Genomic DNA, 17390 nt, shown 5'->3' on the forward strand with positions numbered 1-17390 from the left:
ATCTCCATGGCTTCCAATAAATTTAATTTTCTACGTTTTGTGGCTGTATGTAAAATATCAAAATTGTCGTCAAAAATGTGTTTTTCTGTGTTTAAGTGTGTAACATAATTATAATTCAGACTATTGTTTCTAAACGCTCTTTTATGTTCATTAATGCGTTTCTGGAAGGATCTACCTGTTTGTCCAATATAAATTTTAGGACAAGATCCGCATTTCAACCTGTAGACACCTGATTTTTGAGATTTTGGACATTCCTATTTTGTTGTTAGTTTCTATCTGTGGTGCGTCCCTATCCTTTATGCTGCATTCAGGCTTTTCAATCAATTATGTCCGTACTTCTTTACTCCCTCCCCTCAAGGAAATCATTGGAAGTTTGGATAATTCATTGGGCTCAATGAATCGAGCTCCTAGTGGCCTTAATTTGCTGGCCCCTAGTGGTGTGCAGCTGGTTAGTAGATGAATTGGAGTTTCCTCCTCTTCTAAACATAATCTGCATGTGCTGTCGTCGCCTACCTCCATGATTCTTACCAGACGTCGAGACTGAGAGCAAATTTACTTTTGATACTGAGACGTTGAGGGTTCCGCAATTAAAACACTCGACTGTCTCAGTCTCGGTAAAGTCGCCCAGTGCAAACTGCCTCCCGAGCCATTTATTCAGTTCGCTCTTAAGCACACTGTCTGCTATTCTAATGGAAGGCTCCGGTGGGAGATAAGATGTTTCCACCGCGTCCCAAGCCAGTCTGTTTGCTATTTCATTGCTTTTAATACCCAATTCAGCGGGTACCCACACCAGATTGACAGAATTACATTCTGCCAGTCTGTTAGTTGCTCGACTGTTATTGCAAATATATATAGAGGCCCTCTGTTGAGATTTTTGTGAGCACACACCAATATCGCGCAGATCTCTACCTCAAATATATTGGGATAGATCCTCAGAGGCACATTTATATATGTGCTCTAGGAGAGCTGCGATATACACCAGCTCCTGTTCCAGTGTTACCTTTTTGCGTCAAAATTAGTTCAACTTTCATTTACAGGGATAACACATTTGATAGCATTGTTCTTTAATTTCATTTATTGCGTTTTTAAACTCGTAGGTACTAAGAAAACATATTTTAGCTAACTTTCTAGTGTAAAACTAATTTTAGTATCTCAATTAAACTCGAGAATGATGGAATAAAAAACTATAAGAACTGATCAGAATGAAATATTCTACGAAGACTGTATAAGGTGTAGAGAATAATGCGCTAAACTGTGGTCATAATAGGTTTTTTTATTAAATTTAAATCCTTAAGGTTAGTGACAAAAAAGTGTTGTGTGTTTCACAGTTGATTCATTCGCGTAGTACTATGTACTCAATAAACATGCCTTGTTGGATTCTTTGCGCCAATTTATTATATATAATATAATAACTTTAAAATACAATATATGGAGGATATTCGTGATATTAATGGAACAACTTAAATAACATCTATTTCATAAATAAATAACGAGGATCATCACAAAAACAGCTCCTAATAGTCGCACCATATTATAAACATTTTCCGACTATCTAATCCAAATCAAAAATTGATTGATTGGTTTCATTTTAAAACCATAGAATTGAACTTCATATTTAATCACTCTTTAAGTATTTTTTGAATACCTTCATCATTTAAAACATATTATAATGTATTTTCTGCTCCGCCATCGCCTTTTGATTGTGTAATTAATCAAGACAATGAGACTCCACAACATTATGGATAGAGACACTTAATTAAATGTTAATGGTCTCATTACATGCTGGCTACCATTTTGCATTCTTAAGTTACGCAAGCAGTTGTGTATAAAATTCTTTAAGGCTAGATAATTCAGAAAACAAAATCTGAAAATATTTTCTCACCATACTGAAACAAAATTATATTACAATTGCTCGTGACCCAAACTTCCTTGAAAAGATGTTAATGCAGCATAATAATAAATATCTAAGCAACACATAAAATTCTTATATATTGTACCCTGTATAATAAATCTATTGATTTAAAACAAGAAATTGATTCTCCTCATAAATTATCAATAATTTCTACCTTTACTTTTAAACATTTGGTGGTTCTCTAAGTCCTTCACTATGAATCTGCTTCCCAGCCATCTTGAGCATGGCCTTACTTTCTACATTTGCATCTAGTACACTGCCACTCTGAGAACACAGAAGCGTTATTATTATTTATTTTAACACATATTTTAGAATCAATCAGTTGTGATTATTGTAAACACAATATTTTTGAAGGATATTTTAAAAATAGAATAAATCAAGGCACCAACTAGTAAGTACTAACCTTTGTTGTAACTCTTTCCCCTCTCTCTTGGGGGGTTGGGGGCGGCAACCCAAGCCCCCAAACTTCTAGATGCCGAAAATGAAATTCCTTGCTATGAGACATTTGTTGGTAACCAGCATAAGTTGTGCATGATTCACTAGAATGCCCATTTCCATATTCTGAATCTATCCAAAGACCGCAATAATTATGTTGGCCACCCAATGCCTAAAAAATGTTAATCAAGGTTAAGTGTTTAGAAAACTTTTTTTAGTTCTTACCAAGCCATTTGGCATTGTTTGTTGGTGTAGATTAAGATACTGGAAATGTTGGTTGTATCCTGTCGATGGGTAAATGCGCATTCGAGGCGCTAATGTAAAAAGAAAACTGCTATCGTCACCAAAAAAATTAGGACCCAAAGCCCAATTTGCTGGCGCGAATCCACCAAACACATAACCGTTACGATCTTCTAATACTAACACAGATGGACCTTGGTTTACAATGCGCCCTAAAAAAGTAATAGAAAGGCCGAAAAATAAGTAAAGACAATTAAAAGTATCACATATTTACCTATCAGTGTAGAAAATGATTCGCCATGTATTTCAGAGCTGAACAAAAATCTCCATTCCAGCTGATACTGCTGCGGCAAATTTGCATTGACAAAAACAATTTGATTGAGATCAAGAATACTCGGATAGGATGGTATAAGATCCAGTCCTCGACAGTACGGAACGAGCGAACGTTCCCTGGAGTTCTCACTTTCATTAGTTGACAGCTCAGTTTCTGCACCTGCGGGTTGTTGTTTTTCACTAATAACTGCCGTTTTATCCTACGCAAAGATGATAAATACATTTCTAAAGTTATTCTGTGAAGTTATGTACTACTATAATAATTTTGGGTACTGGAAACATTTTTAAAAAATGTTGTTTGTGTAAACGTAATAGTCTGATTTTGCCCAGTACAGTCTATTTTTTAGTGAAAAAATAACGCAGTTTATATTGTCAAATAGATGTTCCTGCATTGTTTTGTAGAGGGTTTTTATTTTACAAGATTTTAATTGCTACGAAATTCTAGAAATAGGAGCGGCAACACCTTGCCCTCCTGCCTCTTTTGGCAGAAAGAAAACTTTTAGTAACAACTAGATTCAATCAGAGTCTGTTAGTTTTATTGCAACACTACCAAATGCATTGAACAAAATCTTATTTTGTTTTATAGTATCTAATGGTGCTCTATGGCAGATAAATAATGGAACATCCTATCTAATATCTTACATCACATGTTGCGAATGAGGAACTATATGGTTTATTAATGTAAAGGACAGACACATACTAACAAATAACAAAATTTCTAAAGAAATATGAATAATGAACTCATAGAGGAACACCGCTTCATTTTATAAAAAACAGGCAAGAAAATAAAGCCTACCTTATGAGAAATATTATATAAATGCATGAAAACAAACAGGAGTAATTGTCCTAAAATTGTACTTCCTTGCAGCCACATTTCTATAGATTTTCGAGAAATAACGTTTTCTCCCGCTAAATCTCTGGTCAAACTTTCAGCTAGTCGTTGCGCATTTTGTGCATGTGCCATACAACCTCTGCCGGCCCAACTTTTATACTGTTTTGTACCACTAAGGCGTTGAATTTTCATGTAGGAACTGACAATGCTCTCAACATACTGAAATTTTTTTTTATCGACATCCGTCGGGATCATAACTATTCGAATAGATACATACCTCCTTAACCAAAATATAAGGTATATCACCACATTCTCCATCAGATTTTCCCAGAGAAGTTAATAACACTTTCACTTTTTCATCAACTGTACCTCTTGTACAGAAAACAAACAACTCAGCAAAACGTTCCAAATCCACAGTATTTAGTCTCTGTTCTCCCATCCCAAATAAATAATTGTTAATATATTGCAATAGTCGTGGATCCATTTGGGAACCCCATAATTTCTGTAAAAATTTTATATACAATCTTCATACACCTGTATACTTAGTAATATTCAGTTTCTGGTTTTTAAAATGTATTTACTAAATTGAACAATATATTTCATTAAAATAGAAGAAAATGTATTTCTATTAGCAGAAATTGATAGTAATATATTTAAAGTTAAAAAGTTTCCCGGGAAGTATTGACTCCATACATTTGCTTCCTCATATTTAGTGCCATCTAACTTACTGTTAATTCCTCTTCTTTTATTTTCTCTGAATTCCTACTGGCGAGTTTAAACGAATTACTAACAATAAGTTGTTCATCTTTGGATAAAAATGAACATTTGGCTGCTAATTTTTTGCTATTATTGACTCCCATGACTCGATTGTTATAAAATCACAATGCAAAACTGGAGTGCATTGCTGAAAATAAAGGAACATAATTAAAAACTCGTCTACATCTAATCTAAACCAAAACTAAGCAAAATTCATGGTTCAATAGCTTAAAGGCTTTTAGAATGGACCCAGCATTTCATATTTTAGCACACTGAAAATTATATTCTTTAGCCATTAAGAGATGAACCCTTAAATGATAAAGATAAAAACTAACTTCTTGGCGATAGATTCCTTATACACACAGCATATACATTCAAAAAACTATATATTATTTAATACTTACTCCATCTATAAAGTGCCTTTTCCTTTTACTTTTGTTCCGATTGTTTATATTCAAATAACAAGTCTTTTTTAGTACTTGTAACTCTAAATACATACATAACAGAAAGTACTCGCCATACTGTGTTTATGTTTTTTTTAGACAATATTAATACAGGCACAATTTTTTTTACAGAAAATTTTGGGTTTGCTAAAATTTTGCAAGCACATATATTCCAAAGTCAATAACACTATTGTAGGTTATGAATGTGGCGGATAATCAATTGACCTTGAATATTACCTCAATTTATTATTTACTCTCTGAAATTGTCTCTGCTCTCTGTCTCACTACTTTACGATAGTACGTTAGGATTTTACCAGAGAATTTGGCAGGGCAATAAGCATGACGTTAATTTATGTACTCAGGACTCACCTAACGATAATTAAAACTTTTGTAAAAAATTCTCGATGTCTGATTTTTAGAATCTTGAGTTTTGAGTCATTTTGGTCTGCCATTGTAGAACCTGTTATACTATTATTATACTAATTATACCATTCATACATCAATCTTATATCTAGGTATAGCACAAGAATAAAGTCCAAAATATTCTTGCGGTTATAGGGTACAAGCGTTTTAGCTTTTATCGACTTTGATATCTTGTGGTTCACAGAATATTAAGATCCAAACCTTACCGAGTCAGAGTGAATTAGAGCAAAAAAACGGGGCGAAACAATGACGCCAACATGATTAACAACCCTGCCTATACTGATAATACAGGATTTTTTAAGATAACGATGAAAAAACTAATGAGATGGCCCATTTCAATTGTGCTTGCGCGGTCATTTGAAGTCTTGTTTTCAACCAATAAGACCACATGGCCTTCACCAAACAACCTGTCCGCTGACAGTTGGTCAATTCCACAGGTTTCAGTTTGGGAGGGAGGATATTCTCAAAAGATCTCGTTAAATATTCTGCGAAAACGAGTTAAGTGTGGGGGGATTGTTAAAAGAAAATGGCGCCAAATGCAATCCGAAAATTTCAGAGCAGCAGAATTTCATGCATCAATGTTTACCGCACTAGAGCCACTATATTTCGAGCATGCCGCTTCCATAAAGAAGAAAATATTCATTTAATAAATCACTTTTTTGTACTCCCTATTCTAAAATATTTAATAATGGCGGGGGCAAGCGTGTGGAAAGTGTCATTTTAAGACGTCTGTTTCGTTATCCACGGTCGCGAAACATTTCAGATGTACTTTATTCAGTTATGTTTGGCAAAAATGTACCCAAAAACTAATGTTCGTAGAAAATGTATAGTACGCAACATTTTGATAAACTTCTTCAGTCACTCATTTATTAAGCAATCACCTACTCGTGCAAACCAATCAAACTCGTGAATAAAATGGCGTTTATAAAACTTGTTGCATATTATATTGATATTTATTTTGGTGGGTTTTGACGTAGGTCCACGTTATTTGCTGCGCTGATTCTTGTTCGATTGAGTGAGACTGTATTTTTCGATAATTTTATTTTAACTTTCACAACTTAATTAACTTTTACAAATAAATAAAAAAAGAAAGGGAAAAAACATAGGAAAATGAATAATGAAGCTTAACGTTTGTTAGCACGGCTTGTAATGCAGAGACCCAGCGTCCCTCGGTCTATCTTAAGTGTCGGCAGCACCGATCCCTTCTTTGCAGGCGACCTTTTTGCCGTAGCTGGGCAGTTTTGAAGATCGTCCATCCCGCCGGCCTTGAAATGTGCAGTGGATTTCAAAGCGTAGGAGTATTGATCTCGTCCACGGGTAACGGGCATATCTTGCTGATTGACCGCTTGACTATCCCATTCCTTGTTCGTATGGAGACCACTCGTACCAAGTCCTGGATGAACTGTTATAACGCGACCCATTGACCATTGTAACGGCGACAGATTTTCGTCCTTGAGGAGGACTAACGCACTCAATTTGATGTTTTCGCATTTCACGTGCTTCCAAAGATTTGAACCAATTGCTGCAACTGATGGAAAATTTTCAAACGATTGCTTGGAATTTTGGGTTACGTCATGTTGGGGTGTGGGTAATAAATGTCCATCTATTAATAGGTGTCCTGACGTCAGAGATTGTAGGTCCGTGGGTTCACTGGATAAGGGAAGGAGAGGTCTGGAATATAAGATAGCTTCAATTTGTACAACGACTGTATATAGTTGTTCGTAATTTAATTTTATTTCACCAATTACCTTTTGTAAATGATTCTTACATGACTTTATAACTGATTCCCAAATTCCACCGTGATGCGGAGATTTCGCGGGTTTAAAATGCCAAGTAATGTGATTTTCCATAAAGTAATTACTTTGAATTTCATTGCTAGCAGTTTGAGCAACACCTTCGTTAAATTTGTGAAAAATGTTATTCGTACCCACAAAGTTTTTAGCGTTATCGCTATAAAGTGCCTTGGAAGTCCTCTGCGGGCTACGAAACGTTTTAACGCGTCGATGAAGGCATCAGAAGTAATTTCTGTAATTATCTCTATGTGAACCTCTTTTGACGACAACCAAACAAACACCGTCAAGTAATCAATTTTTTTTTAAGTTTTGGATGCCTTAGTAAAATAAGATCCAGCTATATTAAATGGTTTTACACGGTTTACATTTTTTCAAAACGCTGAGGGTCTGGTTTTTTGCGTTCAGCGGCCAGAAATCCTCTCTTATTTGCACGAGAATAAATTGGACACCAGCGTGTAAATGTTTTCTGTGATAATGTTCAACTAAAAGCCTAGTGAAATGATGTTTACTGGAAAAAACAATTGGATGCTTATGATTAAAAGCAAGATGAGAATTTTTCAAACGCACTCTTATGCGCAGTAAACCAATTCGATCCATAAATGGATTTAAAGTCAGCAACTTGCTGCCTTTTGGAACGTTTTGATTTGAATTTAAACATTTGATTTTGTATTAGATCGCCTTGCATTTTTGTGCCTTAAATTGTAGCCAAATCGGTATACATATGCGGTGAAAGGAATCAATTTTTGATAAGTTGAGAAACGTTCTATTAAGCTAAGATTATTTAATAAAGTAAAAGATAAAATCGGGCATATTAACAATTTGCGTTTTAGGCCAAGAGCTTTCTTCGTCGATAAGAAAGGTGGGACCTTGAAACCATTTTTGACAATTCTTTAATTCTTATGGGTTTAGACCACGTGAAATAATATCAGCTGGGTTGTTTTCCGATTCAATGTGTTTCCACGATGAATTTTCACTTAATATTTGTATTTCCGAAACCCGATTTCAAACAAATGTTTTCCACCTGTTCGGTTCCGAATTAATCCATGAAAGTGTTATTATAGAATCTGTCTAACAGGTAACTAAGAAAATAGGGGCTCTTAAAATTGGTACTACTTTGTACATCACCTGGGCTAAGAGTAATAATTGAGTGATAATTTTAGCCTAGGCAATGTTTGCGTTTTTAATAGTGCAAGTTTCGATTTTGCACAAATTAAATTTGATTTTCTTTTCCCGTAGACATTTTCAGACGAAGTAATTTTAGTGTAGTATTTTTATTTCATTCAACGAGGGCAAGTTTTCCAAAAAATGTGACCAATTTTCTTTTATGTCGCGCGGTACTTCGGATTCCCAATCTGCTTGGATTTGAAAAAGTTGTTGTAGAATTAATTTTGTCATGACCACACATGGGTTAATGAGGCCTAAAGGGTCGAATAATTGTGCAACACCGGAAAGTATACTTCGCTTTGTAATAATATCGGCTTTAATAGATAAATTAAAAGCACAACAAAGCGTATCACTAATCGGATGCCAAATTATCCCTAGAGTCTTGGTCTCCTCGCTGCTCCTTATGCAAAATTGTGAATTTGAGTGCAAATTATCATTTTCTAGTGCACTTAGATCATTCGATATCCGCGTACGTAAATTAAGACCTGATTTTAACAAGGTAGCCAAAATATTTTGCTTAAGTTTTATCGCTTCAGAAACATTTTCTGGGCCCGAAATTAGATTCTCAATATAAAAATCTTCTATTACGATTTTACGGATTTCTGGATCAGTTGAATTTCTCCCGATTTCATTAAGTGTACGCATTGCTAAAAAAACTTGAATTTTTTAGTGCATATGTAACCGTGTTTAAATTAAAATGAGCTATTTCGTGCGAGGGATTCCTCGCGCCAAATAATTCTTTGCAAGGGCCTATGAATTTTGTTTACTAAAACCATCCAATACATTTTCTTGATGTCGGCCGTAAGACCTACCTTGTCAGTACGCATTCGGACAATAATATCAAATAAATCACTCTGCTCTTGCGCTCCTAATTTCATTACTTCATTTAAACTTACGCCTAATCTAATCTATCTAATATAATATGACAAGGCAGGTTCATTTATTTCCCTTTCATTTAAGCGAGTCATGTGACCCATTTTTTCATACTCCTGTAAAAAGGAAATATACTGAGCCTTTGTGTCGGGGGCCCTGGCTAGCCGCTTTCAAGGAAATCTAAACGTTTAATCGCTGTCGGAAGTGATTGACCTAATTCGACATAAGAATCTTTCAGTGGTAATTTTTCCTCGTATTGTCCATTCGAATTGACTCGCGTGTTTTCACGGAAATGTTTTTCACAATCGAGTTCCTCGTTAGACAATTTTTAGTGTGGATAATAGACGTTTTCGAGTTGCCCAAACTTTTCAATTGTCGACTTAACTTGTCAACATTAAGAAAACATTTACTATCCGATTTATTGTCAAAGCCGTTGCATTGGATTGTATTGTATTTTGCAATAAATAAACCAATTAAGATATTCCTATCAGCTAAAAATTAATAATCAATTAAAATGCCGCCTCTTTAGTTCCGCCGATATTTGATAAGTTTTAATATTCTTTAGTTATTTTTATTAGAATTTATTACCTTGTTTTTTTATCTGTTTCAAAATTAGTATAAGAGTTTAAGTTATAACCGAAACGGGATACAACAAAAAGACATAAAGACACGCAAGTTGCTGCTAGTTTAATTCCGTATTATTCTTCAAGTGTATGTTTTCATTCTTCAAAGTTATTTAATAAAATTATTAAATCTGAAAGTGCATCTATTAACCAACGTGGGAATCCAATATAATTTTGGCGCTGCGAACAGGATTTAATTTTATTATTTGCAATATTTAAATACTTTTTTTGCTTGCGTAAGTGTCGTCTTTTGCAATTAGCATTGGTTTCAGAATATATACAACATACGCAATGTTTATATAAAATCAGATAGCATTGTGCATAAGCTGTATTTTTTAAATAACGGGAGCAATCGAAACGGGATAAACCGTCTCAGAAAATATTATCAGAAAATCTTTCGTTCATAAAACAAATATTTTGCTCATAAGTCGATCGAGATTAACTGAATTTACGCAGAACAGCAAACTCGTAACGTTGCTCTCTTTTACTCTTCCAAAATTCCATTTACAAAACTCAATTTATTCTTATAATTATTGTTTTTCATTAATTTTATTAATAATTAATGATGGCAAATTCAAACGCTGATAGCTCTACGACATAAACTCCACAGATTCACCCAGTAACGGTACCTGAATCTATCAGTCTTACGTTTTTATGTTCGCTTATAAACAAATCATTCGATGGAAATCGATCTGATTTGCATGAATGTATTGCAAATTGTGACAGTGCCTTGCGTTTTGCTACAGGCTCCCGATATACCGAAGTCCTTATCGGTTACGTAATTTCGCGAATTACGGGAAGTGCAAGAGCACCACTTAGGAAAAATCTATTGCAAATTGGCAAGAATTAAAATCTTTATTATTACAACTTTCATTCAGATAAGAAACATTACACACAATTAATGGAAGAACGTAACACAATTAAACAAAATAGTCATGAAAACGTCCTTAGCTATTGTAAGAGCCAGTAAATATTTATAGGGAACAATTTTATTTTGGATACAGCACGAAGAGGACTGGGCACGTTTGTCTGGAATCGGGTGGAAGAAATACGAAAATCAACTTCAGCTAACGATTGGCATCATGTTCCGGGCGTATCTAATCCTGCTGATCTACCGTCACGTGGATGTTCTGCTAGGAAGCTACTCAAATCAAAATGGTGGGAGGGACCTGAATGGCTGTACGAAGATGTTACCCACTGGCCTATAGAGAATTTTGATTTAATTGAAGCAGAGATATCCCAGGAAAGAAATAAAAAACTAATTACGTCATTAGTTAACAAAGAGGCAACGCCGACGGTGACAATGAATTCCGAAGATTGGCACGTTACCTATTTTTCAAAATATACTAAAACGATAAGGATGCAAGCCTAGATACATCGCTTTATGTATAATATAAAAAACAATAACAGCAAGCGTGAGGGTCCTATTAATCCTGAGGAATTCATTTTAGCTGAACAGGTACTAAAATTGATTCAACGCGAGTGTTTTGAGGAAGTAAACGATAAACACCTTTCTTCTCTTGACGGCTTTAGAGACGAAAATGGACTTTTACGTTTAAGGTCCAGAATAAGTAACAGAAAAGACTTAGAATTATTTAGACACTCCATAGGTTTGCCTGCCAAGCACCCGGTTATTGCACAGTTGATATCTCAAGAACACTCACAAGGATGCCACGTGGGTGTTCAGGAACTAACTAGCTTATTGCACGAAAAATTTTGGATTTTGGGTAGTAGACGCGCAATAAAAGCAATAATATCCAAGTGCGCGGTGTGCAGGAGGCACAACAGTAGACCCTTCAATGAAAACGCCCCACCTCTACCCTTGGACCGTGTTCGCGATGCTGCACCCTTTGAAATCAGCGGCGTAGATATGACTGGCCCGCTATACATTAAAACCGGCGAAAAAGTGTGGATATGCATTTTTACCTGTGCAATCTATCGCGCGGTACATTTGGACTATCAGTTGCGAGCTTTATGCAAGCCTTAAGACGGTTTATTGACAGACGGGGACGCCCAAAGACGATCTATAGTGACGATGGGACAAACTTTGTAGGCACGGACAATATGTTTTCGCGCGTGAATTTTCGCGAAATTGTTGAAAAAAGTGGCGTCGAACGCATTAAGTGGCGGTTTAACCCTCCAACTGGTTCGTGGTGGGGTGGGTTTTGGGAAAGACTGATCGGGATCCTAAAACTATTATTGAGAAAAGTGCTGGGATGCGCTTCTCTCCCATACGAGGACTTAGTTACCCTGATTTGCGATTGCGAAGCCATCATAAATTCACGGCCTATTACCTTCGTATCGAGTGATCCGGACCATCTAACTACGTTAACACCGATGATGTTATTAAAAGACCTGACGGAGGGTGCTGTTCCTGATTTTGATGACGCTGACCGGAAAACTCTTTGCAGGAAAATGTTACATAAAGCCAAGTTAAGAGAGGACCTGCAAAAAAGATTCCGCAGCGAATACTTGGGACAGCTTAAATTATTGCAAAAGCGTCAAGGAGGTCGGCAGATAGCGGTGGGAGAAGTCGTTCTAATAGGAAATGATCAGGATAAACGCATAAATAAATGGGGAGAGTAGCTGAAGTGATACGTGGTAAAGATAATAAGGTTCGCCTGGTTAAGGTTATCTCACGTAAAGGTCAATACTTACGGCCCATACAACGTCTTTATCCATTGGAGTGTTCAGAGCCTTCCATTTTCAACCTGACGAGTGAGAGATCGACACACCTTCAACAGAACGACGAGACCAACAACGATCCAGTACCTTCAGCAGCAGTAAGTGAAAGTGCGGAAAAAAGTGTCGCGAATTCGGGAGTGCTTGAAAGCAAAATACCCGCAAAGAAAGTGGTAACGCGAAGTGGGCCCGAAATTAAATCTCCCAAGAGATATGGTATTGCGAATATTGCATAAAGATGTATTGATTTTATATGTATGTATTTGTAATGATTTTTGTTCTTTGTTTAAGGGTCAAGATTTATGTTTCTTTTTAAGAGTATTGTTTTCATTGTTTGGATTTTCTCTTTTGATCCCCCTATTGTATAGACTAGATGTTTTAGTGAACTGTCTCTATTTCTATGAATTTCTATGAATAATCTAGACCTCAGGTGGGAGGATGTTAGAGCCAGTAAATATTTATAGGGAACAATTTAATGGTATTTTTTAGAATAAGACGAATTTCAGTTTAAGATGCACATGTTTTTTCTCAATCCTATTCAAAAGTCAAAGTTTATGATTTTTACTGACAAGGGTTCCTCCTAGGGCATGGTTCAAGTAGCTTTTGAAGTAGGTATTGAGTTAAACAGATGTGTTTTACTTTTTAGAAAACTGAATTTTAGGACTTTAGTATCGTTAAGGATTTGGCAGGCATTGAAAGCCAATTTTTTCCGACGGGTTCTTTTTTACGAATTCGAGGTTTTTCTTGTTGAATTTATAACTTATCACTAATTATCTATCTTTGTTATTGTACAGACTTTTTTACGTTACTTGTTTTTTTACTAATTTCGTGAGTTTACTGAATTAAACGGTTGTGTGTAAAAATACTGCCTTTTATTTCAACGAATCGACGTGTTGCTGAAATGGGTAGTTTTGGTGACGCGACAGCTAGTACAATAGAGCAGATAAACTTTGTACCCGTTTATTATATTCTTTAACACTCCAAGATGAATCGGAACGTGTAGGTCACGTCCAGACAATCAAAGAATTGTCAACGCTGTATTTTGTATAGCGCACCGGATATATAGCGTTTCTTAAGAAGCAAAGAACCTCCAACCTTTTCCGACGCATGAAGTCCAGCTCTCGAAGCAGAACGTGCTTTATTAACATCAAAAAACAATCGTACACAAAATATTTCAAATAAATATTGTTCGATCTGTAAAAACAGATCCCATTATACGAAAGATTGCTTTAAGAAAAATCAAAATGTACACCTTGCACAATCAGCTCCTTTTAATAATAATAATGATTATAATAGGCCTTTCGACAAAAATAAATCGACTCCATTTACTAATACGAATAAGGACCAGTCATATTCTACTAAATTATGCAACTATTGCAAAAAGCATGGTCACGTTATATCCGAATGTTGTGAAAGAAACAGAAAAAATGATAATGGTAGTAGCCCAATATCAATGTAATTTCGAACGGAGCTCCTTTAAACGAGCAACCGTCCCAGAACAACGTCGTTTCATTTGACTATATGTAAATCAAATCGACGTGAATAATAAAAGTCCTCAAAAAAATAATCAATTCTCCAATAAATTTCGTTGTCAAGATCAATTTCATCTTGGTGTCTATAATAGCCAAACCTCTGGTAAGAGCTATACACCTGGAAAATTCGCTGATATAACCATAAACGGTTCTCTACAATTTTTATGAATATAAACAATAAAAGTCCTCACTTAGATACTTTCTTGAATGGAATCCCTTATTGTTTCTTAGTGGACACAGGTGCGTCCGTGTCTCTTATCAAGTATCAAAAGATCAGCGAATTAAATCTTAAAATAAACATTAATGAAAAAATATTTTTAAAAGGGCTTAGTGAAAATAATCCCATTGAGACAATTGGAACTTGCATTTTACAATTTTGCAATTTAGTTTAAATAATGAAAAACTACCTATCAAATTTCACATTGTCGATCAAAATAATAATATTCCACACGATGGAGTCATCGGTAACGACCTTTTATCTCTTGAGCGAGCTGTTATAAATTTAGCTAAAAATGAAATCTCTTTAAATTGCCTTAAATGGCCTTTAAAAATATCTAGCACAGATATTCTCGATTCCCCACAACGTTTTTATCTCGAACCCAGGTCAGAAACAGTTATTGAAATGGATATAATAAACTCAGAACTCGCGCCAGGAATCTGCCCCGAATTAAAAATTATCGAAGGTATTTATTTAGCCAAAGCCATAGTAAGCATTAATAACGGTAACGCAAAAACCACTATATTGAATACTTTAGATAGGAAAATTCGCATTAATCAAATTCGTGTTGAATTAGACCCCTTTAAAGGGGAAAAGGTGTCCATATTTAACCTTAAAATATTGAAGGCAACTCGAATAGAATAAACATTTTACAAGAAGATTTAAGATTAGATCATTTAAACCCCGAGGAAAAATACTCGATTTCTAAGCTATGTAGCGAATATAATGATATATTTTTTTCACCTAACGATCGATTAACACAAACTAATGTAATAAAACACGAAATAAAAGTTACAGATCCAACGCCCGTCGCTTCAAAAATCTATAGATTCCCTGAAATTCATAAAAAAGAGCTCGAAAAGAATTATACGAGAATCGGTCTCCCCTTATAATAGCCCCTTGTGGATTGTTCCGAAAAAATTAGATGCTTCTGGAGAACGCAAATTTAGAATCGTTGTAGATTTTCGCAATTTAAATAATGTTTCCGTAGGTCACTTCATGCCCCTACCTAACATCGAAAATATTCTTGATCAATTAGGACATTCAAAATATTTCACTACCCTAGATCTTGCACCTGGGTTTCATCAAATACAAATGAAAGAGGAAGACATTCCTAAGACAGCCTTTTCGACTCCAAATGGTCACTATGAATTCTTAAGGATGCCCTTTGGCCTCCGCAATGCTCCTGGTACCTTTCAAAAATTAATGAATTCCGTTCTAACAGGTCTCCAAGGATTACAATGTTTCGTATATCTCGATGATATAATCATTTTCGCCAATTCAATCGAAGGACATTCCGAAAGGTTACAACACGTTTTCGACAGGTTACGTAAGAACTGTCTTCTACTCCAACCCGACAAGTGTGAATTCATGCGAAATGAAGTCACTTATCTTCGTCACGTCATTAGCGAAAAAGGTGTATCACCTAATCCTGAAAAAGTATCCGCCATTCAAGATTATCCGAAAACGTCAAACAGATAAAGCAATTTTTAGGTCTTATAGGTTATTATCGTCGCTTTATCGAAAACTTCTCCAAAATAGCAAAACCTCTTACTAATCTTTTGAAAAATGATGTCCCTATTCTATGGACCACGGAACAAGAATCTTCATTCGCTCATTTCAAAAAAGCCTTGTGCAACAATCCCATACTTCCATATCCAGATTTTTCTAAATTATTCGTACTTACGACGGAAGCATCAAATTACGCAATAGGTGCAATACTTTCCCAAGGTGAGATTGGTAAAGACTTACCAATCGCTTACGCCTCGCGAATCGTTAACAAATCCGAGTGTAACGATAGACGAATAATTAACTGCAATTATTTGGGCAGTAAAGCATTTCCGACCATATGTTTACGGGAGAAAATTCAAAATTCTCACCGACCATAGACCTCTTACGTGGTCATTTAATGTAAAGATCCCACAGTAGACTCCTACGCTGGCGACTTAAATTGAATGAAATTTATTATAAAACTGGTCGTGTAAATTCTAACGTCGATGCTCTTTCCCGTAACCCTGTAACCGTGAATATAATAAAAACGTGTTTTCCAATTAATTCTGAATCGTTTAGTGAGTTTATTAGGTACCATTACGAAAATGAGAAAGTGCCAGAAGTATCAATAAAAAAAGAAAACTTATTCTCAAAAAATCCGAACGCTTTGTTTATTTCTAAATATCTAGTTATCTACTTTTTTGTAGTCTTATTCACTTGGACAAAGTCACCTATATAAAATAGACAAAATTTAAGAACACAATTACAAAAAAATAAAATATACGAAATTTATTTAAAAAAACCCTGTATAATACAATTCAAATTTAAAACAAAATATGTTTAATGAACTTATTGATTTTTTATTCCTAAACCATAATATCAAAGTTACTTTAATTAATAAACCAAAAATTTAGCCTGCCGATAAATTAGAAATTAAACAGATATTGAAAGACAATCACGAATCTGCAATTGCTGGACATTCTGGATTTCAAGTAACTTATCGTATAATAAAAGAAAATTTTAAATGGTCAAACGTGAAATCAGATATTAAACATTACATTAAAAATTGTGAATCGTACCATAAAAATAAAAACCTTGGCAAAACGCCTAAAGCACCCATGGACATAACTACTACCAGTGAACGTCCCTTTCCACGACTCGCTATCGATATAGTTGGACCACTACCCCTAACAGAAAACGGCAACAGATTTATTATTACAATGCAAGATGATCTCACAAAATTTTCTTACGCTAAAGCTGTCCCAAATCATGAATCTAAAACTATCGCAGATAAGTTTTTAAATTTCATATGTCAATTTGGAATACCCTAAACGATTTCGTTAGACCAAGGCACAGATTTTACTTTAAATCTTATTAAAAACGTAAATAAACTTTTCAAAATTAAACATATCCTCTCTAGTTCTTATCATCCCCAATCAAATGGTGCACTTTAACGTTCTCACCAAACGTTAAAAGAATATTTGAAACATTATATTAATTCCCAACAAAGAGACTGGGATGAATATGTCTTTTTAGCTATATTTACTTATAACATCCATTTTCATAACTCTACAAATTTTACTCCTTTCGAAATATTACCTAGTCATAAAGCTTACTTACCGAATTCTTTAACGTCCAAAG

The 17390-nt window shown here is 35.0% G+C and overlaps 1 protein-coding gene across 3 annotated transcripts; it reads right to left on the bottom strand.

Moving 5' to 3' along the window:
- Window positions 1-1244: 1244 nt before the first annotated feature.
- LOC132708177 (MTOR-associated protein MEAK7) lies at window positions 1245-5461 on the bottom strand. Of its 3 annotated transcripts, XM_060680339.1 has the most exons (9): window positions 4913-5161; window positions 4481-4656; window positions 4030-4254; window positions 3717-3971; window positions 2862-3120; window positions 2573-2799; window positions 2316-2519; window positions 2067-2176; window positions 1245-1886 (listed from the first exon to the last, which is right to left on the bottom strand). In XM_060680339.1, exons 2-8 carry the CDS (start codon window positions 4610-4612, stop codon window positions 2075-2077), a joined length of 1404 nt encoding a protein of 467 aa, XP_060536322.1. In that variant the 5' UTR covers window positions 4613-4656; window positions 4913-5161; the 3' UTR covers window positions 1245-1886; window positions 2067-2074. The 3 variants fall into 3 exon arrangements, with proteins under 3 accessions (XP_060536322.1, XP_060536323.1, XP_060536321.1); XM_060680340.1 differs by lacking the exon at window positions 4913-5161 and adding an exon at window positions 5321-5461 and having other exon boundaries at window positions 1245-2176; XM_060680338.1 differs by having other exon boundaries at window positions 1246-2176.
- Between the last annotated feature and the right edge of the window lie 11929 nt (window positions 5462-17390).

This window comes from Cylas formicarius, unplaced genomic scaffold (genome assembly GCF_029955315.1).
Source record: "Cylas formicarius isolate icCylForm1 unplaced genomic scaffold, icCylForm1.1 PGA_scaffold_10__41_contigs__length_53128322, whole genome shotgun sequence".
NCBI classification, from domain to species: domain Eukaryota; kingdom Metazoa; phylum Arthropoda; class Insecta; order Coleoptera; family Brentidae; genus Cylas; species Cylas formicarius.

Excerpts from the sequence above, each read along its gene's own strand:
- LOC132708177 (XM_060680340.1), bottom strand. The coding sequence starts at position 4,612 with ATGGGAGTCAATAATAGCAAAAAATTAGCAGCCAAATGTTCATTTTTA. Across the intron at positions 3,121-3,716 it reads TATATAATATTTCTCATAAG|GATAAAACGGCAGTTATTAG; the intron begins GTAGGCTTTATT and ends ATCTTTGCGTAG. Across the intron at positions 2,800-2,861 it reads ATCATTTTCTACACTGATAG|GGCGCATTGTAAACCAAGGT; the intron begins GTAAATATGTGA and ends TTACTTTTTTAG.